Source organism: Erythrolamprus reginae, unplaced genomic scaffold (genome assembly GCF_031021105.1).
Source record: "Erythrolamprus reginae isolate rEryReg1 unplaced genomic scaffold, rEryReg1.hap1 H_6, whole genome shotgun sequence".
Classification (NCBI taxonomy): domain Eukaryota; kingdom Metazoa; phylum Chordata; class Lepidosauria; order Squamata; family Dipsadidae; genus Erythrolamprus; species Erythrolamprus reginae.
Genome location: NW_027248517.1, coordinates 620515 through 645774, shown reverse-complemented (window position 1 = coordinate 645774; position 25260 = coordinate 620515). Strand labels below are relative to the sequence as shown.

The window sequence follows — 25260 nt, the reverse complement described above, 5'->3', positions numbered from 1 at the left end:
CTATCAGAGAGCCTGGCAGAACAGAGGGGAGCCTCAGGGGAACCCCAGCACCGCAAAAACGGGTGCTTCGCTGGCAACAGAAGTCCGGAGGTGGGGCATCCCAATGGTGGCGGCTTGGGTTTGTAAGGGGAAAATAGTTTGGAAGAAGAGGCAAAAAAATCTTAAACCCCGGGTTTGTATCTTGAAAAGTTTGTATGACAAGGGGTTTGTAAGACAAGGTATCACTGTATATTAGTCTTCTGTTTATTAATTTTTAGTCCTGCTACTTTCCCAAATCTAACAATCTCTTCAAGCAGTTTTTCTCCAGATTCAATGAGATCTGCTAAATTGTATACTAAATCATCAGCAAATGCCTGAAGTTTATATTCTTGTCCTTTTATTCTCAGCCCTTTAATATCATTATTAGATCGGACCTGTATTAATAATATTTCCATTGCCAATATGAAAATTAATGGGGAGAGGGGACATCCTTGTCAGACACCTTTTTCAATATTTATACTATCAGCTAGATCACCATTAATAATAACTTTAGCTGTTTGTTGGGAATAAATTGTTTGAATGACCCTTATAAATTTTTCTTTAAATATCATCCTTATTAATTGATTTACAAAAAAAATCCAATTTAAATTATCAAATGCTTTTTCTGAATCTAGGGATATCAAAGCCAAATTCTTGCCGGGGTTTACTTTGTAATAGTCTAATATATTTATATAATTTTTAAATTATTTCTAATATTCCTGTTTGGTAAAAAGCCATTTTGGTCCGGGCGGATTACTTCATTAACAATCGTTTTAAACCTTTCTACTAATATTGTTGCAAAAATTTTGTAGTCTGAATTTAGTAATGCTATTGGTCTATATTGTCTAATTAAATGTCTTTGAGTTGGCTCTTTAGGAATTAAGGTGATTAGTCCCTCTTTCTATGATTGTGGAATTCTCCCTTTGTTGAGAACCTCATTTAACATTACCAGCATTAGATTTTTTTAAGGGTTCTTGTGATTGTTTATAAAATTCCACTGGAATTCCATCTGTCCTTGGAGTTTTATTATTATTTTGTTTCTTAATCGCCCTTTCAAGTTCTATCATTGATATGCCTTCATCCATCCTATTTAAGTTAACTTCAGATATTTGTGGTAATTTAGACTCACTTAAATATGATTGTAATTCTTCTCCTATCTCATCCCTTTTATATAGTCCTTGAAAATAATTTTTAGCTATTTTTTTTCCTCTAAGTCAAATTGTTTCTCTCCTATTTCACCCTCTAATTGTTGTATATATTTATTTTCTCTTTCCTTTTTCAATTTGTGTGCTAGCCATCTTCCTGGCTTATTCGCCTGCTCAAAGTAGTTCTGTTTTACAGATTTAATCTTCTGGGCTATCTCCTCTTGTACCAAGAGATTAATTTTGTGCTTAATCAATTCCCTTCCTTCCTTTATTTCCACATTCTCTGGATCATTTAGCAATTTAGTTTCTAACTCTCCTAATTCCTTCTGGTTTTCCCTCATTTGGCATCCAAGCAGCGGCGGTGGGTTTGTAAGGTGAAAATAGTTTGTAAGAAGAGGCAAAAAAATCTTAAATCCCGGGTTTGTATCTCGAAAGGTTTGTATGATGAGGCGTTTGTAAGATGATGTATCATTGTACTTCTAAAACTTAAATCTTACAGCATCTTAGGATCCCTCCATAGTTGGATAACTGTGTTCCTATCAAACAGACAACAAGTTGTCAAAATAGAGAGTGCCATATCTAATCCTGGAACTCACAATTTGACAGTTTAGCATATAGTTGACTTGCTAGGAGTTTCTTTAGGACTTGATGCACCAGTTTAATGTGTTCTTCTAGGATATCACTGAATATAAGAATGCATTCAAATAGACTAGGATACCCTGGTAAAGGTGCTCATGTAACATCTTGTTAATTAGCTGCATAAAGACTGGGTGCTCCCTGCAGGCCAAACAGCATCACCTTAAACTGGAAACTGCCTAACTCATATCCTTTCTTGATCCACACCCAGTAACATGTGGGGTTCAGGTGGGCTTGTTGCTCAAGTACCTGCCTCCCAGCTGTGTGTCAAAAGCCCTGCCTGTGCTGCTCGAGGAGGTAGCTGGGCTGGCGGTAGGGTTCCCCAGATTGTCTTGGGGGACTTTAACCTACCGTCGCTCGGTGAAACCTCTGGGCTAGCACAGGGGTTCATGGCCACCATGACAGCCATGGACCTGACTCAAGTAGTACAGGGTCCGACACACGAGGGGGGACACGCACCCGACATGGTATTCCTCTCTGGGCAATTGAATAATGGTCTGAGACTAAGAGGCTTAGAAGTGTTGCCTTTGTCATGGTCAGATCACTTTCTACTGCGGCTTGACTTCCTGGCTCCAATCCTTCCCCGCAGGGAGGCGGAACCGACTAGGTGGTTCCACCCCAGACGCCTGATGGACAGTTCAGCAGAGTCTCTTGCCGTGGCCTGGAATAAGGCTGCAACGGAGGCACTTGACGGAATGCGCTGTTGCGACCTCTCTGTGGCACTAGACCCCGGAGAGCTCCTTGGTTTACCGAGAAGCTCCAGGAGTTGAAACGCCAGAAGAGACGTCTAGAGAAGCGATGGAGGAAGAGTAAGTCTGAATCCGACTGAGCTCACATTAAGACTTACAAAGTGGCGCTCAAGGCGGCAAGATGCGCATATTATGTCGCCTTGATTGCATCAGCGGAATCTCACCTGGCGGCTCTGTTTAGGATGACCCACTCACTTCTTAACCAGTGCCGAGGATTTTAACACATTTTTCGCTGATAAAGTTGCTCGCATCCGGGCGGACCTCGACTCCGATTGGATAACAGAGTCGACTGACAACGAGTCAGTCGAGGTGACTGGGGCCCATCCTTGTCCATCTGTCTGGGAAGAGTTTGATCTGGTGACACCTAATGAAGTGGAAAGGCCATTGGAGGTGTGAGTTCCGCCACCTGTTTGCTGGATCCGTGCCCCTCCTGGCTGGTTTCGGCCAGGAGGGTGGTGACACGGAGCTGGGTCCAGGAGATTGTCAATGCTTCTTTGGGGAGGGGGGTCCTTCCTGGCTCCTTACAAGGAGGCACTTGTGCGCCCCCTCCTCAAGAAGCCTTCCCTGGACCCAGCCATTCTCAACAACTATCGTCCAGTCTCCAACCTTCCCTTTATGGGGAAGGTTGTTGAGAAGGTGGTGGCACTCCAGCTCCAGCAGTCCACGAAAGAAGCCAATTATCTAGGCCCTCAACAGTTGGGTTTCAGGCCCAGCTACAGCACAGAAACTGCTTTGGTTGCGTTGATGGATGATCCCTGGTGGGCCCGGGACAGGGGTTTATCCTTTGTCCTGGTGCTTCTTGACCTCTCAGCAGCTTTCGATACCATCAACCATGGTATCCTTCTGCGCCGGCTGGAGGGGTTGGGAGTGGGAGGCACTGTCCTTCAGTGCTTCTCCTCCTACCTCTCTGGTCGGTCACAGTCGCTGTTAGTGGGGGGTCAGAGGTCGACCTCTAGGTCTCTCCCTTGTGGGGTGCCTCAGGGGTCAGTCCTCTCCCCCCTGCTATTCAATATCTACATGAAACTGCTGGGCGAGATCATCCAGGGGCATGGGGTGAGGTATCATCAGTACACTGGTGATACCCAGCTGTACATCTCCAGCCCATGTCCAGTCAACGAAGCAGTAGAAGTGATGTGCTGGTGCCTGGAGGCTGTTGGGGTCTGGATGGGTGTCAACAGAAGGGGGGTCAGACTAGATGGCCACTGAGGTCCCTTCCCTCTCTATCATTCTGTAAGTCTCCTGAATGAGAAGGGGGGGTCAGACTAGATGGCCACCGAGGTCTCTTCCATCTCTATCATTCAATGTGTGTGTTTGTGTATGAAAGAGCAAACTGTCGCATTCTTTCCTTCCAAAAGTAGCATTTTGTAACAACTGTTCTGATTGGATGGTGGCGAAGTGTCCCATGTGGCCAAAAGGCTGTGGCTGAATTTGGATTTTTGTGGCGAAAGGGCTGGGGCCAAGAGCTAGGGACCTTTGGGCGAGGGAGAGAAGGCAGCGGCCGATCAGCTGCTGCGGAGGAAAGAGCTTCATCCAACTGGCAGAGGCAAAAAGTCTCATCCCCAGGACAGAGGGTAGGTATTTTTAATGCATTCTATGCATACTGTGTTTATTCCTGTAAAATCAACACAGAGCCTCATTGACCCATCTTTTTGCCCTTTGAAAAGCACTGGTGTCACCACTCTAGACTTAGCTGGTTTGGATAAACTCCCTTGCCAGGTTGGTGTCTATGTCAGCTTGCCAGGTTGGTGTCAGCTCATCCATTTCCCTAGGGGTCATGGATTACATTTTTCGCTTAGGCAGCTTAACCTTCTGTACAAATTCTATAGCTCAGTTGGTGGGTCAGTGTGGATGGGGGTAGGCTGTTGCACTCCTGTTTGCTAAAGGCATCAGCTAAGTACTTTCTGGGAATTTGGGGACAACCCAATGGTGAGAATAAGATCTAGATTTACTGTCCTCCAGCATTGCTCCAGATGTCTCTTCTGGCATTTCATCCCCCAAAGTTTCTTGATGAACCAAGGGTCCTTCCTGGGTCTACTGCCACAGATAGGTCGCAAAGCGGTAATCCAGTCTAGAGCCTCCATTGAGGCCTTGTTCCAGGCCCTTACCAGGTACTCTGCCATATTGTGTATTAGGGGCAGAACCACCTAATCGGTTCTGTCTCCCTGTGGTGGAGGACTGGAGCCATAAAGTCAAGCCATAACATGAAATGTTCTCAGTTCCATGGAGAAACTATTAGAATTATGTAAGAGATAGGTGTGATTCTTGGATGAAGGGGTGTACCTTCCCTACCAAACAACCACCAGCACGCTTCCTCTCCTCCCAAATACCTAACCTCCCAGTGTTACTATGACAGCTGAGGCAAGCAGACAAAATGGCAAACAGAGGCTGACATTCGGCCACTCTGCAAGAGGGATACTAGTCCAGGGGGGCATCTTCAGACTTGCTGTAGTTGTCTCCTGAGGAGGTTGGAGGTCCCAGCTTTTCCCCGCCTGGGAGTGTGACCTCTACAACTTCCACGCCCTTCAATGCAATTTAGTGGGCTTTTGCTGCTAGCTTGGCAGGTTTTTTTCCCACCAGCAGGGGTCATCTTTGGAACAAGCTTAGTGAAACATTCAGCTGTCCGGTGCCCCTCCTTTCCACATCTAAAGCAGGTTGATGATCTGGGCTTCACCATTTTGGGGCCCTCTGCCACAGCCGAGGTGGAATGTTGTCTCCAGCTGAGACCCCCTGTACAGTGATCCCTCGATTTGCGCGTTCTCGATTAGCGCGAAACGCTGCAACGCGGTTTTTCAAAAAATATTAATTAAAAAATAAAATATTAAAAAATAAAAAATAAGTCCACGCTAGTTCTCTCTCTCTTTCTCTCCCTGTTGCCGGCGTGGTATATGAGAGAGAAAGAGAGAGGCAGAGGTCGGGCGCATTACCGGGAGGTGGAGGCGGCGTGGGGACGTTGGGTGCCGGGGACTCCGAGGAGGGGGTGGACGTCTGTTCCCTGAATGGAGACCGCCGGCCGCTCAATCGGGCCGGCAGGGAACAGAATGGAGCCTTCCGCGGCGGGGCTGGTAAGGGGGGGAGCCGAGGGGGGAGCCGAGCCCAGCCCCGTGGCATTCGCTTTCCTCCCGCCGGCAGCCGACTGATCGTGGGCTCCTTCGCAACCTCGGAGAGCTTCCTGGTTTTCATGAGCTTTCATGCCCTGGAAGCTCTCCGAGGTTGCGAAGGAGCCCACGATCAGTCTCGGCTGCGGGTGGGAGGAAGGCGAATCCCCCGTGGGCTCCGTTACATCTTCCGCTGCCAGCCAGGCCATGCTGGCGGCAGCGGAACAATCGCTGGCTGTCAACTTTTCTTTTTAAAACTGGGCAGGAGCTGACTTGCCTCCCCAGTGCTAAAAAGAAAAGTTGACAGCCAGCGCTGCGACTGACGGAATGCTGAGCCTCCCATTTTCTCTCCCCCCCCCCTCGCCCCTTCGCCTCCCTGTGTTCCTAGGAGAAGTGCTGGGGATTGAGGCAAGACAGACCTTCTGCTCCTCACCAGCACTTCTCCTAGGAACAAAGGGGGGCGAAGGGGCGAGGGGGCGGAGAGAGAACGGGAAGCTCAGCATTCCGTCAGCCGCAGCGCTGGCTGTCAACTTTTCTTTTTAAAACTGGGCAGGAGCTGACTTGCCTCCCCAGTGCTAAAAAGAAAAGTTGACAGCCAGCGCTGCGACTGACGGAATGCTGAGCCTCCCGTTCTCCCCCACCTCGCCCCTTCCGGTTTCGGCGTTCGGCAACGGAGTCCGGCGTTGGGGCCATGCGGGGCCGCTCATCCAGGGGGGCGTGGACTGGCAAGCGGCAAGCGGCAAGTGATCTGGCGGGAAGACCAAGGGAAGGTTCCTTCAGCCGCCCAACACCTGATCCGCTCCGCAGCGCGGCAGCAGCGAGGAGCCGAAGATGGGGTTTCCCCTTTGCCTTTACCCCATCTTCGGCTCCTCGCTGCTTCCGCGCTGCGGAGCAGATCAGCTGTTGGGCGGCTGAAGGAATCTTCCCTTGGTCTTCCCCGCCGCCCACACGCAAACTCCACCATCTGCGCATGTGCGGCCATGAAAAAAATGGCGCACATGCGCAGATGGTGGTTTTTACTTCCGCATCCAGTATAACGCGGAAATCGGTTAGCGCGGGAGGTCTTGGAACGTAACCCCCGCGCTAACCGAGAGATCACTGTATACCAGTTTCTGGCCAGATCAACCTTCACGTCTGCTACTGTCACATACCAATGCTGTAAATCTTTAGGGAGCCTTGGTAAATATCCTCATTTAGGCCATCTTTGGAGCAATCCATCAGAGCTTCAGCTGAATACCCACACATATAGATTACTAGCTTGTAAAATTCTTGGCTGTATTCAGCCATTGATCTCCTCCTCTAGGTCAGGGTTTTCATCCTGGTTCTATCCTTGTGTTCAGCCAGGGGATCATCAAAGTGCACCCAGAGTGCAGCCATAAAAGCATCATAATTTCTCATCACTCTCATTATTAAGGCCCACCATCTACTCAGCTGCGGTACCTTCCAAAGTTATGATAATGCACCACACCTTTGGTGTCTCTTTGGGAAATCCTTCTCATACTCTTTCATGTGATTCCACACTTGGATCTGGAAAAATCCCAAAGCTTTGGGATCCCATTGTATTTTACTCCCAATGGAGGAATCTTTGGAATTCCTCTGGGATCCCTCCCCTCCCAGCAGGGGCCTCTTCACCTGCCACTGCTGCAGCAGACCTGGTTGCCTTGCTGGGTCTGCCTGTGTTTCCAAGAGCCTTGCTGGGTCAGCCTCTTCCCAAAACACTTCAGCTTCTCTCCCAGCCAGCAATGCATACCTTTCTTCACATCTCTTTCAATTCTCTAAAGCTTCCTTCAGTAGATGTAAAACTTGGGTCAGCAGGAGGTCTTCCTTGTCCTCCTCTTCCCAGGCTGCTCTCCCTTTTCAGTTCCTGATTGCAGTCACTCCAGATGGGATGTCCTCTAGGGCAGTGTTTCCCAACCTTTTTTGAGCCGCGGCACATTATTCACATTTTCAAAATCCTGGGGAACATTGGGGGGGGGGGGCACAAAAAAATTTGGACAAAAAAAATCTCTCTTTCTCCCTTTTGCTCTATTTCTCTCTCTCCCTCCCTCTTTCTCTCCCTCCCTCTTTCTCTCTCTCTCCATCCCTTTCTTTCTCTCTTCCTTCCTCTCTCTTTTGCTCTTTCTCTCTCCCTCCTTCCCCCCTCTTGCTGTCTCTTTCTTTCTTTCTCTTTCTCTCTCTCTCTCATTCTGTCTCTCTTGCTATCTTTCTTTCTCTCTTCCTTCCTTCCTCTCTCTTTGGCTCTCTTTCTCTCTCCCTCCTTCCCCCCTCTTGCTGTCTCTTTCTTTCTTTCTCTTTCTCTCTCTCTCTTTCTGTCTCTCTTGCTATCTCTTTCTCTCTCTTCCTTTCTTTCTCTCTCTTGTTCTCTCTCTTCCTTCTCTGCGGAGGCCGGCAAAGCTTTTCTGGGTAGGCTGGCTGGGGGATAGGGCACGCGCGCACACGCACCCCCGACGTTCCAAAGAACCTTCTCCGACCTCCGCTGTGAGAAGGTTTTCTCAGAGCGCTCGCCAGAGGAGCTGGAGAAAGGGGCAGATTGAGCGGGAGGGCGGGCGGGCGTCAGCGGCGAGAAGCCAGGGGCGTGAGGGGAACGGAGGCACTGGGGGGTGGGGGCAGCCACGGCGCCGGCCTCCGCACTTTCATCGCTCCCCACCCCAAACTCCAACGCCCAGCTCCTTGCGCGGCACTGGAAAAGGGTGCTGCATTGCCGGCTTCTACCTGGTGCTGCCAGGGAATCTCCAGCTGGGCAGGGCTCTCCTTAAGCTCTCCTTTTTCCCTAGGAGCTTGGCGGCACACCTGGCTGTGTCTCGCGGCACACTAGTGTGCCGCGGCACACCGGTTGGGAAACGCTGCTCTAGGGCAGTGTTTCCCAACCTTTTTTGAGCCGCGGCACATTATTCACATTTACAAAATCCTGGGGATCATTGAGCGGGGGCAGGGTAGGGGGGCAGGGGGCTAAAAAGTTTGGACAAAAAACCCCTCTCTTTCTCCTTTTTGCCCTATTTGTCCCTCCCTCCCTCTTTCTTTCCCTCTCTCTCTCCATCCCTCTTTCTTTCTTCCTTCCTTCCTCTCTTTTTTGCTCTTTCTCTCTCCCTCCTTCCCTTCCTCTTTCTCTTTCTTGCTTTCTCTTTCTCTCTCTCTCTTGCTATCTCTATTTTATTCTCTCTCTCTCTCTTGCTTTCTTTCTCTTTCTTCCTCTCTTCCTCTCTCTCTTACTCTATTTCTTGCTTTCTTTCTCTCTCTTGCTTTCTCTCTCATACACGCTCTTTCTCTCTCTTTCTCTCTCCCTTGCTTTCTCTCTCTCTCTTGCTTTCCTTCTGTCTTTCTCTTTCTCTCTTGCTTTCTTTCTCTCTCTCTCTTGCTTTCTTTCTCTTTCTTTCTCTCTCTCTCACACATACTCTTTCTCTCTCTCCCTTGCTCTCTCTCTCTCTTGATTTCTCTCTTGTTTTCTCTCTCTGCTCCTTTTTCTCTCTCTCTTTCTCTCTCATGCACCACACTGGCAACAGAGAGAGAAAGAGAGAGAGCGAGAGCGGAGAGAGAGTGGAGGGTGGCTTGCCGGTCCACGGCCCCCTGGATCAGCGGCCTCGCATGGCCCCAGCACAGACTCCGCTGTCGCCTTTGCCTCTGCCTAAGAGGCAGTGGCCACAGTCACCCCTTCGCCCTCCCAGGTGTCCATGGCGCTCAGCGCCCGGCCATGCGCCGCCTTCATCTCCCGGTACCCCGCCCGACTTCTACCTACAGGAACGGGTGGTGGGGCACAATGAAGGGCGGCGCTTCAAAGCCAATATGGCGCCACTGTTGTCATCATGGCGCAAAGCCTCGCAGTCCTGGATCGCTCACTTCTCCGGCCAGCAAGCTGGCTGCCTGGGAAACCGGCGTGCTTTTTAAACACACGCTTTTCAAACACGGCGCTTTCCTGGGCAGCCGACTTTGCTGGCTGGAGAAGGGAGTGATTCAGGACTGCATGGCTTTGCACCACTTCAAACATTGCTGCGGGGTGTGTGTGTTTCCTAATAGCTGTGCGGGCGCACGACCACGCAGCTTAGAAGCAACAGTGGCTGGCGCCCTCCCACTGAGCCCCAAAAGCTCACTTGCCATCACCGCCAAGGAAGCTCCAGCCAGGCTGGGCTCGTGGCACACCTGACCGTGTGCCACGGCACACTGGTTGGGAAACACTGCTCTAGGGCATCTAGCCTTCCCACTCCTAGTGACCATTTAGCTCTCACAGGCTTTGCTTCGTCCAAAGGCTCACACCCTCATGCCAACTTCTCCCAGCTCTGTCTGGATTTGGGGGAAGGGGTGAATCCTGCTGCCTGTTCCTCTTGGTTGCAGCCTTGGCTGGACTTATTTGCTTAGTCCCCTCAGTAGACGTTTTCTCTGGGTTGACTAATAAAACAGAATTTGCTTATTGTCAGGTGTGCTTTCATTCAAAATCCAGAAAAGAAAGACCGTAACTCCATTTGATAGAGATGAGTACTTTTACTAGACAAGAAGTGATAGCAATAAAAGGAAAGCAGGTTCTAAGGCAAAAGGCACTTAAAATGCATACACAAAGAATCCCCAAAGCCTCCCAAATAACCCCCCTGAGCAATTCACCCAATCTCCATGTTCTGAGACATCAGGTGGGTGCGCCAACCATTTGGTCTTCCACATCTGGTCTATTGAAGCTGTTGATCTTGAGCAGTCTGTAAACATGTCCATAATGTCTGGCTGTACCGGACAGACAGTGATGAGAACATTCCTCCCTAGCATTCTATTTAATTACAAAAAGGGCAACCACCAGTAAGTTTCACCCCTCCCAAATACCTAACCTCCTCTCCCCGGTTACTATGCCAACTGAGGCAAGAAAGCAAAGTGGCAAAGCGGAGGCTCACATTACTGCACTGCCATCTGTCAAAAATTATGTAAGGCAGTGTTTTTCAACCAGGGTTCCATGGAACCCAAAGGTTCCGCAAGGGCCAGCAGTTCCATGACTTAATGAGAAAAAAAATCCCAAAAACGACCAGGAGCAGGACAGCCCTCGTTGCCCCCTCCGCTTTGGCCTCCACCTCCTCCCAGAACACCGTTTCTCTCTGCCCAACAGCTGCAACCAGCAACCAAGCTGTCGGGGGGGGGGGAGAAACCCCCATGGGTCAAAGCCCCGGACCGCCCGGCTGCTCCGGCTCTCTGGACCACGCCTGCCCCTGCCAATCCTCCCTTTGCTGTTTCTTTTTGGCAGGGGCGAGAGAGAATGAGAGAGGGAGAAGAGGGAAACAAATGAGAGAGACAAGGGAGAGAAAGAAAAAGGGAGAGGAAGAGGAGAAAAACAGAAATGAAAGTCAGAGAAATGAGAGCAAAAAGGGGGGAGAAACAAATGAGAGAGAGAAGGGGGAGAGGGAGAGGTACACAGAAATGAGAGAGACCTGGAGGGTGAGAATGAGAGAGAGGGAAAAAAGGGGAGAGAGAGAATTGGAGAGAAAGAAAGAAAAGGGAAAGAGAGGGAGGAAAAGAGAGAAATGGAGAGGAAGGAAGGAGAAATGGAGGGAACAAGGAAGAATGAAAGAAGGAAGGAGAAATGGAGGGAACAAGGAAGGAAGAAAGGAAAGAAGGAAGGAAGGAGAAATGGAGGGAACAAGGAAGGAAGGAAGGAAGAATGAAAGAAGGAAGGAAGGAGGAAGAATGAAATGAATGGAGGGACGGAGGAAGGAAGGACTTTTTTGGGGGGGGTAAATTTTTTTAAATTTTTCTCTCAACATACATTCAAACATCATCTAATGATGTACCATCTAATTTTCCATGAATAAAATGCAATGTTTTGTTAGTAACTAATATCAAACATCAAAAATGTTGCAAAAGTTTTTTTTCTAATTTTGTCATCCAGTTACATACATACATACATTTTTTAAATTAAATTCCCTCCTTAATGTTCAGGCTCACCTTGAAGGGACATAAACAGTACCGGTACATGATACAGGTTCCCCCAGAAACCTGACGACAGCAAAGGGTTCCCCTGAAGAAAAAAGGTTGAAAAACACTGGAGTAAGGTCCATCAAAAATGGTGTAAAGGGGGGTTGGATTAGATAATCTACACGGTCTCTTCCATGGCTACCGCCCCAAGTCTGCAGAGAGGGGCGGCATATAAATCCAATAAATCTAATCCCACAAATTAAACAGGGTAGTCTGTGATCAATCCACAACATTCTTCTGGTCGATCTGTATGAGTAAGCACATATGAGAATAAATGAAATCCTTAGTGAATATTGAGAAAATATTCATGGATATATTTATAAAGATTGCTTAAGTGGAATGTGTTGGTTAAGAGTTTAAATGTGCAAATATATTTATTGACAAATATTTAGATAGAACATAGATTTGAATGTTTATGTATCCAAGATCACTATTGTTGTGTTTGAATGGGTAAGTGAAGGAAATCTTTGCAAATTATCATACATAGTGAAAAATTAGAAAAAAAATAAATGAATTTGTATCTTTCGTTGGAATGTTCAAAGAACAAAAAAAATGTAAGCTGTTCATATTTAATAGAAAGGCAATAGATACTGTATGGTCTATTGCAGTGTTTTTCAACCTTTTTTCTTCAGGGAAACCCTGTGGTATCATCAGATTTCTGGCAGAACCCTGGTTGAAAAACACTGCATTAAGCTGTACATCCTGAAACTGAAATAGAATTCTTTTATTGGACAAGTGTGATTGAACACACAAGGAATTTGTGTTTGGTGCATATGCTCTCAGTGTACATAAAAAAGATACATTTGTCAAGAATCATGAGGTACAACACTTAATGATTGTCATAGGGGTCAAATAAGCAATCAAGAAACAATCAATATAAATCATAAGGATACAAGCAACAAGTCACAGACATAGTCATAAGTGGGAGATTGGTGATAGGAATGATGAGAAGACTAATAGTAATAGTAATGCAGTCCTAGAGGATGGAGGTAGAATCAGCAAGTGCAGCTACTGTGTGGGGGTCCATGGCTGCGCAGTAGCAGAGAGAGGGCGAGAGAGAGAGAGGCTGCACCATGTACACTTGCTGGGAGTGCCGGGCCTGAGCGGGGCTATAAGCAGAGGCTGCTCGATCCATTCCACCCGCTTTCCCTCCCCATTTTTTTGGTGGCTGTGGGGCCGGTGGGAGGGTTGGAGTGAAGGCAAAGCCAGAGCAGATGCCTTCCGCTCCGCTCCTCTTGCCTTCTCAGTGCCTGGAAAAGGAAGATAATGAGTTGTCTGATTGGCTGAGCGCAGCTGCGTGTATGCAGGCACAGGAAGGAGGCATGAGTAGGAGTGGGAGAGAACCTTGAGCCACCTGGCCGCCTCGGCTTTGGACTGGGAAGCTCCACGTCGGAGGTGCTGGAGAGGTAATCGCTCCCTCCTCCCTCCTCCTGCTGCTGCAGCCTGCGATTTGGCCCCGCTGCTGAAGCGAGGGGCTAGAGGGGCACTGCTGCAGCTGTCAGCCACCACTGCCACTCTTCCTGCCACTTGGCAACTGCTGCTGCTGAGCATGATTGATCTGCCAGACAGGAGACGGAGGAAGAGGCTGCCCCGCGGCAGAAGCAGGTGGGATTGAAGGGGGGACCTGTCTTGCTTTGCCTTCTTATTAAGTTGCGGGACCCCTGGCTGGCCCTTGCAGAAGCCTTGGGTTCCGCGGAACCCTGGTTGAAAAACACTGGTCTATTATGATGAATAAAATAACATCTAGTTCCCAGACTAATGGAGATACAAGCAACAACCAGCTGCAACTTCTTCATTATCAGCAAAAAGACTGGTTTCTTTATAGCAGGGGTATCAAACTGGCAGCCTGCAGCCTGTATGTGTCACATGCAGGCCATGCTTACCCCAGTTCTGCGAAGGGAAAAAATGTCACAAAACATCATGTGATGCCGCGAATTTAATCGCCATGCTTTAGAGCAGTGTTTCCCAACCTTTTTTGAGCCGCAGCACATTATTCACATTTACAAAATCCTGGGGAACATTGAGCGGGGGGGGGGAGGAAGTTTGGACAAAAAAATATCTCTCTTCCTCCCTTTCGCTCTATTTCTCTCTCTCCCTCTTTCTCTCTCTCCCTTCCTTCCTCTTTCTTTCCCCCTCTCTCTCCATCTCTCTTTGTTTCTCCCTTCCTTCCTCTCTTTTTTGCCCTCCTTCCCTCCCTCATTGTCTTTCCCTCACCCTCCTTCCCCCTCTTTCTCTCTCTCTCTCTTGCTTTCTCTCTCTCTCTTGCTATCTCTTTCTCTCTCTTTTTTGCTTCCTCTCTTTCTCTCCCCCCTCTCTCTCTCCTTCTCTTACTATCTCTTTCTCTCTCTTTCTGCCTCCCCTCTCTCCCTCTCTCTTTCTCTCCCTCTCTTGCTATCTCTTTCTCTCTCTTTCTCTCCCCCTTCTCCCTCTCTCTTTCTCTCTCTCCCTCTCTTGCTATCTCTATCTCTCCCCCCTCTCTCCCTCTCTTGCTATCTCTTTCTCTCTTTCTCTCCCCCCTCTCCCTCTCTTTCTCTCTCTCCCTCTGTTGCTATCCCCCCTCTCTCTTTCTCTCTCTCCCTCTCTTGCTAAGCCCCCCCTCTCTCTCCCTCTCTTGCTATCTCTTTCTCTCCCCCCTCTCTCCCTCTCTTTTTCTCTCAGCAGCGGCAGCAAGGGGATCAGCTGTGAGGCAGAGTTCCGGAACCAAGGCACCGACGGCGGCGGCTAGACATGTTGCTAGACACCATACAGGCTGGCGTTGCGCTGGGCATGGACGTGGGGCTGGAGCCTCCGTCCCAGTCCAGCCAGCAGGCAAGTTCCAGCCACGCAATTCCAGCATGTCCAGCCGCCGCCATCGGTGCCTCTGTTCCAGAGCTCCGCCTCACAGCTGACCACCCTGGCGCCTCCCCACGGCTACTGCCCGCTGCTGCTGCCGCTGCACGGCTACAGCAACATGTCCAGCCGCCACCGGTCGGAGCCTCTGTTCCAGAGCTCCGCCTCACAGATTATCACCCTGGCACCGCCACACGGCTACTGCCCGCTGCTTCCGCCATCACTCTCCTGATGCGTGCCGCCCTCCCGCTGCCGCTGCCCTCCCACCAGGCCCCAAAGCTCACCTGCTGCCGTCGCCAGGAAAGCTCCAGCCGGGCGGGGCGCTGCAGCTGCTGGAAAACTTGGAAGGCACAAATAATGAAGCTCAGGTTCCGGTCTCACAACTTTTTGATCTTTGCAAAAAGTTGCGAGACCAGAAGCTGAGCTTTTTCTTCACGGCACACCGTGGCACACCGGTTGGGAAACACTGCTTTAGAGAATAAGAAAATCTCCATTTTAAAATAGCTGGAGATATATCTTCCCCTAACCCCGAACATTTTACCCATAGACTATGCACAGTTGACCTCTCCAGATTCCTAAGAGGTCAGTAAGGGGTGTGCATAAGTGCGCTAGAGTGCCTCCCATCCCCTATCCTATTATCTCTCCTATATCTCCTATATCCTATCTATTATTCTTCAATCCTATTCTTCTTATACTACCCTCATAATATCCTTCTATTCTCTAATTGATATATTCTATTCTTAAATTTTCACTTCTATTATTTCTCTAATATATTTTACTCAAGTATAACCTCTATAACCTTCACTGGGTATTATTGTGCATTGGAATGAATGAATGAATGAACAAACAAAAAAACAAACAAACAAACAAAACATGCCATTTCTGAATAAATCTTGCTTAATAGAACTCTATAACAACTGCTTGGAAAATCATCATTTGGGTTTTAAAAGTTGTCAAAGTGTCTAACACAGGGATATCAAACTAATGGCTCAGATGCAGGCCATCCCCCACCCAGTTCTGTGAATGGAAAAACGTAATGTGATGGTCAGGATTCAGGCCCAGCTACAGCATGGAAACTGCTTTGGTCGCACTGATGGATGATCTCTGGCGACCTCTCAGCGGCTTTCGATACCATCGACCATGGTATCCTTCTGTGCCGGCTGGAGGGGTTGGGAGTGGGAGGCACTGTTCTTCAATGGTTCTTCTACCTCTGGTCAGTCGCAGTCTGTGTTAGTGGGGGGTCAGAGGTTGACATCTAGGCTTCTCCCTTGTTGGGTGCCTCAGGGGCAGGTCCTCTCCCTCCTGCTATTTAATATCTACATGAAACCGCTGGGTGAGATCATCCAGGGGCATGGGGTGAGGTATCATCAGTACGCTGATGATACCCAGTTGTACATCTCCAGCCCATGTCCAGTCAACGAAGCAGTGGAAGTGATGTGTCTGTGCCTGGAGGCTGTTAGGGTCTGGATGGGTGTCAATAGACTCAAACTCAACCCTGATTAGATGGAGTGGCTGTGGGTTTTGCCTCCCAAAGACAATTCTATCTGTCCGTCCATTACTCTGAGGGGGGGAAATTACTGATCCCCTCAGAGAGGGTCCACAACTTGGGCGTCCTCATCGATTCACAGCTCACATTAGAGAACCATCTTTCAGCTGTAGCGAGTGGGGCGTTTGCCCAGTTCACCTGGTGCACCAGTTGTGGCCCTATCTGGACCGGGAGTCACTGCGCACAGTCACTCATGCCCTCATCACCTTGAAGTTCGACTACTGTAACGCTCTCCACATGGGGCTACCCTTGAAGAGTGTTCGGAAACTTCAGATCGTGCAGAATGCACCTGCCAGAGCAATCATGGGCTTCCCTAGATATGACCATGTTTCACCAACACTCCGCAGTCTGCATTGGTTGCCGATCAGTTTCCGGTCACAATTCAAAGTGTTGGTCATGACCTATAAAGCCCTTCATGGCATCGGACCAGAATATCTCCAGGACCACCTTCTGCCGCACGAATCCCAGCGACCAGTTTGGTCCCACAGAGTTCGCCTTCTCTGGGTCCCGTCGACTAAATAATGTCATCTGCCGGGACCCAGCGGAAGAGCCTTCTCTGTGGTGGCCCCGACCCTCTGGAACCAGCTCCCCCCAGAGATTAGGATCGCCCCCACCCTCCTTGCCTTTCGTAAACTCCTTAAAACCCACCTCTGCTCTCAGGCATGGGGGAACTGAGACATTTCCCCCAGGCCTATATAGTTTATGTATGGTATGTTGTGTGTATGTCTTTTTAAATTATGGGTTTTTAGATATTTTTAAATATTAGATTTGTTGTTGTACATTGTTTTTAATATTGCCGTGAGCCGCCCCGAGTCTACGGAGAGGGATTTGGGATTGCCATGTCTGTTAAACTAGCTATTGTAGTTAAGATATTTGTAGTTAAGATAGTGCAGTTGTAATATCACTTTAAGGACTTTGGCTGGTTAGCCATAAGAGGGCGCCAGTACTCTCTCCTGACGATGATCCTGGATTGCTCATTCACCTTTTGCCTTTACCTTGAGGGGGGAATGTATTTTGCTTCGTGCTTGCTATGTGCGGTTTGTTGATTATTTCTGCTTTATGTATATATGTAAATAATACTTATTCAGCAAACTAAGTCTGTGTCGTTACTGGCTGTATCACACATCCACACTCTTCTTTAATCTCTGCTCAGCGTATGTCGAAGGTCTCGTAGTCTAGCTACACCGAGACATACCAAGAGGAACTGGATTAGAAATTTAACAATACAAGAGGAATAGGTTGAAATGGTCACAATAATGGAATGAAGGAGCATTGAATTACAACAATTAAATAAAGGAAGAAGGAAGAAGCAGCCCGTGAAAGTTGATGAAGTGGATGAAATCTTCAGAAACAGGAGATGTGAGATGTTTAAAAAAATAAAATGCATAGTATGAATTGTTAGTACTCTGTCCAAACAGTTGGGTTCATAATATATAAACAAACCAACAATGTATGGTTGTATGGATTGATGTAATATAGCTTTAAAAATGAATGCTATGTTCTGATTGGCTGCAATGATGCAATTGGCTATAAGAGGGAGATAGAGATCATGGCTTATTATCTCTGTTTCACAGAGATCACTATCAAATTAGAGTCAATCCGAATGAAACAACAGAATAACCCATGATCTCTAGCTCCCTCTTATGGCCACTTGCATCATTATAGCCAATCTGTTATTCTCTCTGATATTCTGATGTGTTTGTAAGCTGTAATGTCTTTGTTGAATGTATAACAAAGACAAACCCGGTAAGAAGATTATTGTACTTCTAGAGATTGACTGATTTGAATGTGCATGACCTGGACTGTGCTATTAAAGTAAACATTATATGCACTTTAAAGTATCTCTGTGAGTGACTGGATAATTACTCATATCTATTTCAATATCCCATTTCTATGTGCGTGTTCTTGATAATTCAAGGGTTGCTCTGCACACACCTTGACATGAATCAATATCGACTTGATGAAAGCAAGAACTGTTTACAAAATATTATGGACAGGTATGTGAACAGTGTTGATATAAACTAAATTTAGTTATATTTCCTTTTCTTATCTCCTGTCTATTTTTTTTTACTCACTTCAGGATTTTATTCAATGAACTATGTACCTCTGTGAGATTACTTAAAATCTTATTTATCCTCTTAGTTTTTCATCAACTGTATAAGATGTTTAAAAGAGGTAAGTGCTCCAGAACGGCAGTTCAATCTGTCAACAAATAACTCACGTTTATTGAGAAAATATCTTCCTAATCCTTATGAAAACCCTTGCAAAACAAATTGGTAATCCCACAAACTGAGTTATATAATGTAATATATTAAACTATTTGAAATAACTATTCTTAGAACTAGTCTTATTTCTTATGATACACTGACCTTTCCTAAGCTGAAAGTTATCCATTGTGTTGACATCAACTGTCAGTTTTATGGACAGCATCACAGTGCTGCATTCTGAACCAACTGCATCTTATGAAAACTCTTTAAGGGCAATGCAACATGCAACATATTACAGTAATATAACAGTAGTTGACTAGATATATACAGGGGTGGGCTACTGCGCAGATGGTGGGGAACACAGTGGGGTAGTGAAAATGGAGCTCCACCCCAGAGAACCCAATTTGCCCTGAAAGATGTTGAAAGAAAATGCAGAGCATCCTGCGTAAGCCACGCCCACAGTGTGATAGTAAAAATTTGGTAGCCCTTCATTGGATATACTGTATATGATTACAAATAGAATCTCCTGATCCAAAAATGGGTAGTTTTGTGCTATCTAAAGTTACTATTTGCTTGTTGAGAAGGAATTCTGAGGCCACATGGATCCCATAGTTACACATTAGCTTTCAGGAAGGAATTGCAACCCATCCTGCAACTAGTGATGCAAGATCTCCAGCTCCAGGATCACAGTGGTTCTGAAGTCACAATCATTCAGTCTTGCAGATTGTATTCTTCCCTACCAAGACTCACAGACCCTCCAGAGATTGGAACTGCATGTTGACAGCAACATTTGGTCAGAGATGTAGCTATGATTATTATGAGTATTCTTTACCTTATACTTTTTCTAATTCTGAGAAATGAATTGCCTAAGTAGTTTATATTGAATATTGATATTGAACTGAACTGCAGAGATAGTAGAGCTCCGAGGTTTACCAGTAAAGTGGACTTTCTCTATTCTTGTGCAAATAAGGATATTATTTTCCAAACTATATTTCTTTTAGTTTTATAAAAACAATACCTATTTTTATGTGATACAATGTTAAAGAAAGGAATTTCCTAAGTCTGAAATTTATTCAACACAAATTCTGCTTATAATACTGTTAAATATTTTGAGTTGTTTTGGCGTGGCAATTTAATATTCTAGTGCAGGTCTGTCAAATTCCTGATCCGCAGGTCAGATGCATCATGTGCTGGCCACTCCCACAGCTGCTTTAGCAAAAGGGGGGGAGTCCTGATATGTCTCATGATGCTGTCATGATGACATGAGTTTGACACCTCTGTTCTAGTGCATGTCACAAGTGCCAACTACTTTCTAAAGAGAAAGTATATACAGAAATATAAGTAGCAATATGAGGCACTTACTAAATGTTCAACATGCATGAATTCAACCTGTGTATATGGGTATTTGTAATTATGCACATTTTAGTTAGTTTGCATTTTTATTTTCTTCTTCAAGTTGCTTCTCATTTTTCAGAGGATCTTTTTGTACAAGAAATAATTTATAAATTATAATGTAAGATCTGAAATTTCTTCCAGCTCTGACACTTATGTTTGCTAAGTATGAATGCTAACTATGAATATACAAAGGAAACAGTAAAATATATGGCCACATCTATGAAATTTGAAATGAATGCAAAGAAGGCACTGATAATTTGAAACCTACAATTATTAGCAGAGTTTTTTCTCTCTCAGTCAATAAACTTCTCATCTTCCGGTCAAATACAATCTGTCCTGCAGAACATGAACAGGATTGCTGAATATACTTCAGAGTTGCTTTGAATACTATCTAGAGAGCTGCTATGCATCACTTAAATCCATTAAGCAAGGCATTCTGAAAATAGATCCTTATATGTAGAACATATCAACTACCCTATTATGGGAATCCCACTTGTTTGGAGGAAACATGTGTCAGTGATTCCGCACAGATCCTGGAATTTGAAATATGTTGGGGCCTCAACAGAGCTCTGGCATCTATTACAGTGTCAGCTTAGCCAAAGTTAGAATCATATTTTTCCTTATGCTGGATCTGAGAGGAAGCTGCCTCCGTGTCGAATTCAATAAATGAATTCTAAGGAGATGAGTAGATTTTTGTTTATAATTCTGAGACTGGTTTCATTCTACAACAACCAGCACTGTTTTGTTGTTTTAAATGGCACTGATTCATTGGATATAACATTCTAAGAAAGTCTTCATTGAGCATCTGCTTTGGACTTCTGATGCTTACATGCTGTGGTATGAGGAAGACAAAGAATGTAAGTACAATTTGAAATACATTATTATGGAACTGAGTTCTAATTACCCATATTTTGTTGGAGATGACCAGAAAAGTTTTTAAAAACCATGCATTCTTGAATATTTTATTTTAAATAAGTAAAAAAAAGTGTCTGGAAAGCAAGAAGTAGTACCTAGATCTTATTTGTGATCAAATCCATCATGTTGACATACAGAGAGCAATAGAAATAGATTGCTGTTGTCTCTGATCACAAATACAAAAGATTCTTAGGCAAAGAAAATAATGTGTATAAAATTGATTTTTCATTATTATTTTAATATTCTATTCAGAATTCAAAGAACTAATCAGATACTTTGAAGCATAATAGTATATGCTGCTTCACTACTTTGATTGATGGGGGTTTGCTCATAATTTGTATCAAAATAGTTAATTAGTTGCCACACATTTTTTCTCACCTTTCCCATAGCTGAAATCTATCATTGCCTGCATATTATGTTCTTTTCTGTGCTTATAACTTTGTCACCTGGCTTAAAAAATAATGCTACAAGTAAAAATAGGGTTAATAATTTTTAGAAAAATAGGTTTGATTTCATACAATGTATGAATGTAATTTATATTTACTGGTAGAGGCAGGAAAAGGCCAGAGAGAATCAGAGCTGGCTGTAAAACCAGGAAGCTGTGCAGTTCTGTATGAGGATAAGCTCAGAAGTGGGGCAGACTGCTGTCTGTTCCCCAGAGATGGAGGCAGAGAGGCGAGAGGTAAAGAGAGAGGAGGTAAATGAGATGGGGAGGGAATGTGAAAAAGAAAAGGAGAAAGAGAAAAATGAGAAAATGATGGAGGGAAAGAACGAGGGAGAGGAATGAGAGAGAGAAGGGGAGAGAAGAAAAAAGAGAGGGGGAGGGAAGAGAAAAACAGAAATGAAAGTGCAAAAGTGAGAGAGAAATGAGAGAAAAAGGGGGAGAAAAAGAGAAATGAGAAAATGATGGAGGCAGAGAATGAGAGGAAAGTGAGAGAAACAAAAGAGAGAGAGAGAAGTGACTCTTGATTTAAATTACTGTATATGGTAAAAAGCACCCAAAGAAGAAGAGAGAAAACCCCCCAGCCCTCACCTGTTTTTGGAAATGGTTCAAGAGTGTATACACACACATACACACACACACACACACACACACACAAGGGGGGTGGAGACAGGGATGGAAAAAGAGAGGGGGAAATGAGAGGGGGAAGGAATGAGAGAGAATAAGGGAGAAAGAGAGAGAAATGGGAAAATGATGGAGGGAAAGAATGAGGTACAGGAAATAGAGGCAAATGAGAGATATGGAAGCGAGAAATGAGAGATTGAGAGAGAGAATGAGAGAGGGGGAAGAGGGAAACAAATGAGAGAGAAGGGGAAAGAAAGAAAAATGGAGAGGGAGAGGAAAGAGGGAGAAAAACAGAAATGAAAGTGAGAGAAATTAGAGCAAATGGGTGAGAGAGAAACATGAGAGAAAATTGGGGGAGAGAGGAAGATGTACACAGAAATGAGAGAATGAGAGAGAGGGAAAAGAGAAAGAGAAGCAGAGAGAAAGAAAGTAAAGAGAAAGCTAGAACCTTTTGTCTAAAGATGAAAAAATACCTTGATCAAATTATACAAAAACCAATTCCCTTAAAACCGGAATTATTCCTCCTAGGAATAATTAGACAACCATTAAACAAAGATGGTAGATACCTATTGATAAACATTTTAACTACTGCAAGAATAACATTTGCCCAATCTTGGAAATTGGATCACACCCCATCTATCCTAAATTTCATTAACAAAACTCATGAATGTGCTGAGCTGATTAAAATGCCCCTTGAACTACAGGAGAAAGAGGAATTAAAGTTCTACAAAGCGTGGAATAAATGGTACATCTGGCTGGTTAAAAGACAACATACAACTCCACCAAGATTCTTTTACCCTTCACCCAAACAAATATCCCACAAACTTATAAAATAACATTATGAATCATTGATAAAAGGATGAACAAATTCAAAATGACAAAACTTAAACTCTAACGCAAGTTTAGAAACCTAAAACTTTCATCTATAATGATAGTAAAAATTTTAAAAGCTGTAGAGTAATTGGGTCAACAGATAAGTTGACATTATTTATGACATCTGATAAATTTATAGGTATGAATTTATCTCTTCTTTCTTCTTTTTTATTTTTCCTCTTCTCTTTCCTTTTCCCTTTTCTTTTTTCTTTCTCTCTCTCGCCTTATTTTCTTCTATATATGAAAGCATGTATTTTGATTTATAACTGTATACTCTAAATTCATATACCATATTTTTGGTGTATTAGACACATCTTTTTCCTCCCCCCAATAGGCTGATAATTAGGGTGGGTTTTATACACTGAATATAGTTCCCCCCCCCTCCCCAGCAGCCCTAACTAGCTGCTAACGATCTTCCCAGTTCTTACCTTGCAGCATCTTTCATTGTTTCTCTCTGTGAAGAATGTCTTTGCAGGGTTTGTTTCATTACTCTAACTTACTCTGAGTAAGTTTCTTTCTAGCCCTAACCAGGTGCTAATGATGTTTCCAGCTCTTACCACTTGCAAGCTCTTTCATTGTTAATTTCTGCCAAGAATGTATCCCAAAACCTGTCTTTGTAGGGTTTTTTTCATTTACTTACTCCAGATACAGTATTTCTTTCCAACCCTAACCAGGTGCTATTAATGTACCCAAGCTCTTTCATTGTTACTCTCTGTGAAGAATGTTTTCAAGCCCTAAGTCTTTGCAGGGTTTGTTTCATTACTCTAACTTGCTCTGAGTAGGTTTCTTTCAGCTGTTTCACTGTTACTCTCTGCAAAGAAGAATGTTTTCCAAGCTCTAAATCTTTGCAGGATTTTTTCCATTGCTCTACTTGCAATGTAAGGAAGCTCTGAGGACAATATCGGCTGAGGTGTGAGTTCAGATGGGAATGGCTAGCTTTCCACTTGATTCTTTTCTTTTAAAGAGATAGAGAGAAAAGGGGGTGGGCAAATAACAAGCTTCCCTAGAGAAAGAAATGTGTATCTCCCATCAATTGCAATGGAAAGACAGAAAGAAAGACAGAATTACACTGCAATTGATGGGAGATAAACATTTCTTTCTCTAGAGAAGCTGGTTATTTGCCCGCCCCCTTTCTCTCTCTCTCTTTAAAAGAAAAGAACCTGGTAGAAAGCTGCCTGTCCCCAGCCAATCCCAGGTGCATAATCTTCATTAATACAGCCAATCCCAGGTGCATAATCTTCATTAGATTTTCCTCAGCTGGGCTTGGCTTCCCACTCGCGGCTGTTATATCTTCAGAGCCTGGAGCTGTCATGCAGTTGCAGAGCGATGCCAGCTCTAAGTCCAGCTAGAGCAGAAGGGAGTGTGAATCTGAACCGTGGAGTGGGTGGGTAGGGGGGGAGAGAACCAGGAGAGCAGAGTCTGGCATGACTGATGGAGGAATTCTGGGAGTTGAAGTCCACAAGTCTCAAAGCTGCAAGTTGGAAGACCCCCACGTTAGAGGTTAGGAGTGCAAGGGTCTTCAAACCTGCCAGGTTTAAGGCTTGTGGATTTCAACTCCCATTTCTGAGCTAGCATGACTGGTGCAGGAATTCTGGGAATTGAAGTCCACAAGTCTTGAAGCTGTCAAGTTTGAAGTTTGTAAAAAGTGTATATGGTTTTAAAAAGTATACATGGTTTTAAAAAGTATTCTGCTACACTGGCATTTTATTAAACAATATAATACTACACCATTTGGTTCAGAATGCTTTTTTCCTTGTTTTCCTCCTCTAAAATCTAGGTGTGTCTTATACATTGGCATCTTATATACTGAAAAATATCGTACTTTTGTACCAATATTCACATAGTCCCTTTGCTTTATGCATCCCCTCCCCTATTTATCTTCAATAAAGATTATATTTTCTTTAAAAAAAGAAAAAAGGGAAAGAGAAATGGAGAGGAAGGAAGGAAGGAGAGAGGGAGGGAAGGAAGGAAAGAAAGAAAGAAGGAAGTTATTTCTCACAGAAAACACCGGGAGCTACAAACCCATACACTCGTGGCTGGAGAGGTTACTATTACTATTTAATAGTATACCATTTGGTTCTGAATACCTTTTACCTTGTTTTCCTCCTCTAAAATCTAAATGTGTCTTATACACCGGTGTGTCTTATACACCGAAAAATACAGTAGTTGGTTGTCTACCAAGACTCTAAGATCCCTCCCAAAATCGCTATTAAGTGTGGTTTCACCCAATTTATATGTATATCTTTGGTTTTACTTGCCTAGGGGTGACCAGAGCGACTGATAGGAGCCAGGAGGGACACGAAGATAGAGAAGTCCGAGGTAAAAATAGCCAAACCCTATGGACATAGACTGGGGGTGCTGGCCAGTGGCAGCGGCCAGTATTACAGTGGTTATTCTTGCCCAGAGATTCAGACATTTAGTTACTTGGACTCCTATGCCGGACCCTGCTAGAACTTTTAGAACTCAGCTGGCCTGGAGCTTGGCATCATCTTGCTGTTGATTGTTTTTAAGAAGTGCTGATTAATTGTACATTGGCATTGGACCTTGTTAGAACTAACCAAAAACTATCAGCCAATTTAATGATTTCCTATACTATATTTGTTTATGTTTTTATGTTTTATGTTTACTGTTTTTAGCTAATTTTAGGGGGGTTAATTAAGGGGATTATTTTATTCGTGTTTTAATTAATTATAGTTTTAATTAACTACTGGGGGGGTTTAGTGATAGATGTTTATGACTATTGGAATGAATGGAGTGAATTGAATGGGAGTGGATGGGAAGGCTGGGGTGAGTGGGGTGGGTGGGATTATGCTGTGGATGGGGTGAATGCATATGGTATGAATGGA

General features: G+C 45.0%; 1 protein-coding gene across 1 annotated transcript in view; it reads left to right on the top strand.

Annotated features, from left to right (window-relative positions):
• The first annotated feature begins 20176 nt into the window (after window positions 1-20176).
• The window catches only part of LOC139155793 (dystrophin-like), a 583469-nt gene continuing 578385 nt past the window's right edge, over window positions 20177-25260 (top strand). The window contains exons 1-2 of the mRNA XM_070731073.1: window positions 20177-20417; window positions 24677-24733. Coding sequence (XP_070587174.1) covers window positions 20390-20417; window positions 24677-24733 — 85 coding nt within the window. The 5' untranslated portion in view covers window positions 20177-20389. The remainder of the gene's footprint in view (window positions 20418-24676; window positions 24734-25260) is intronic.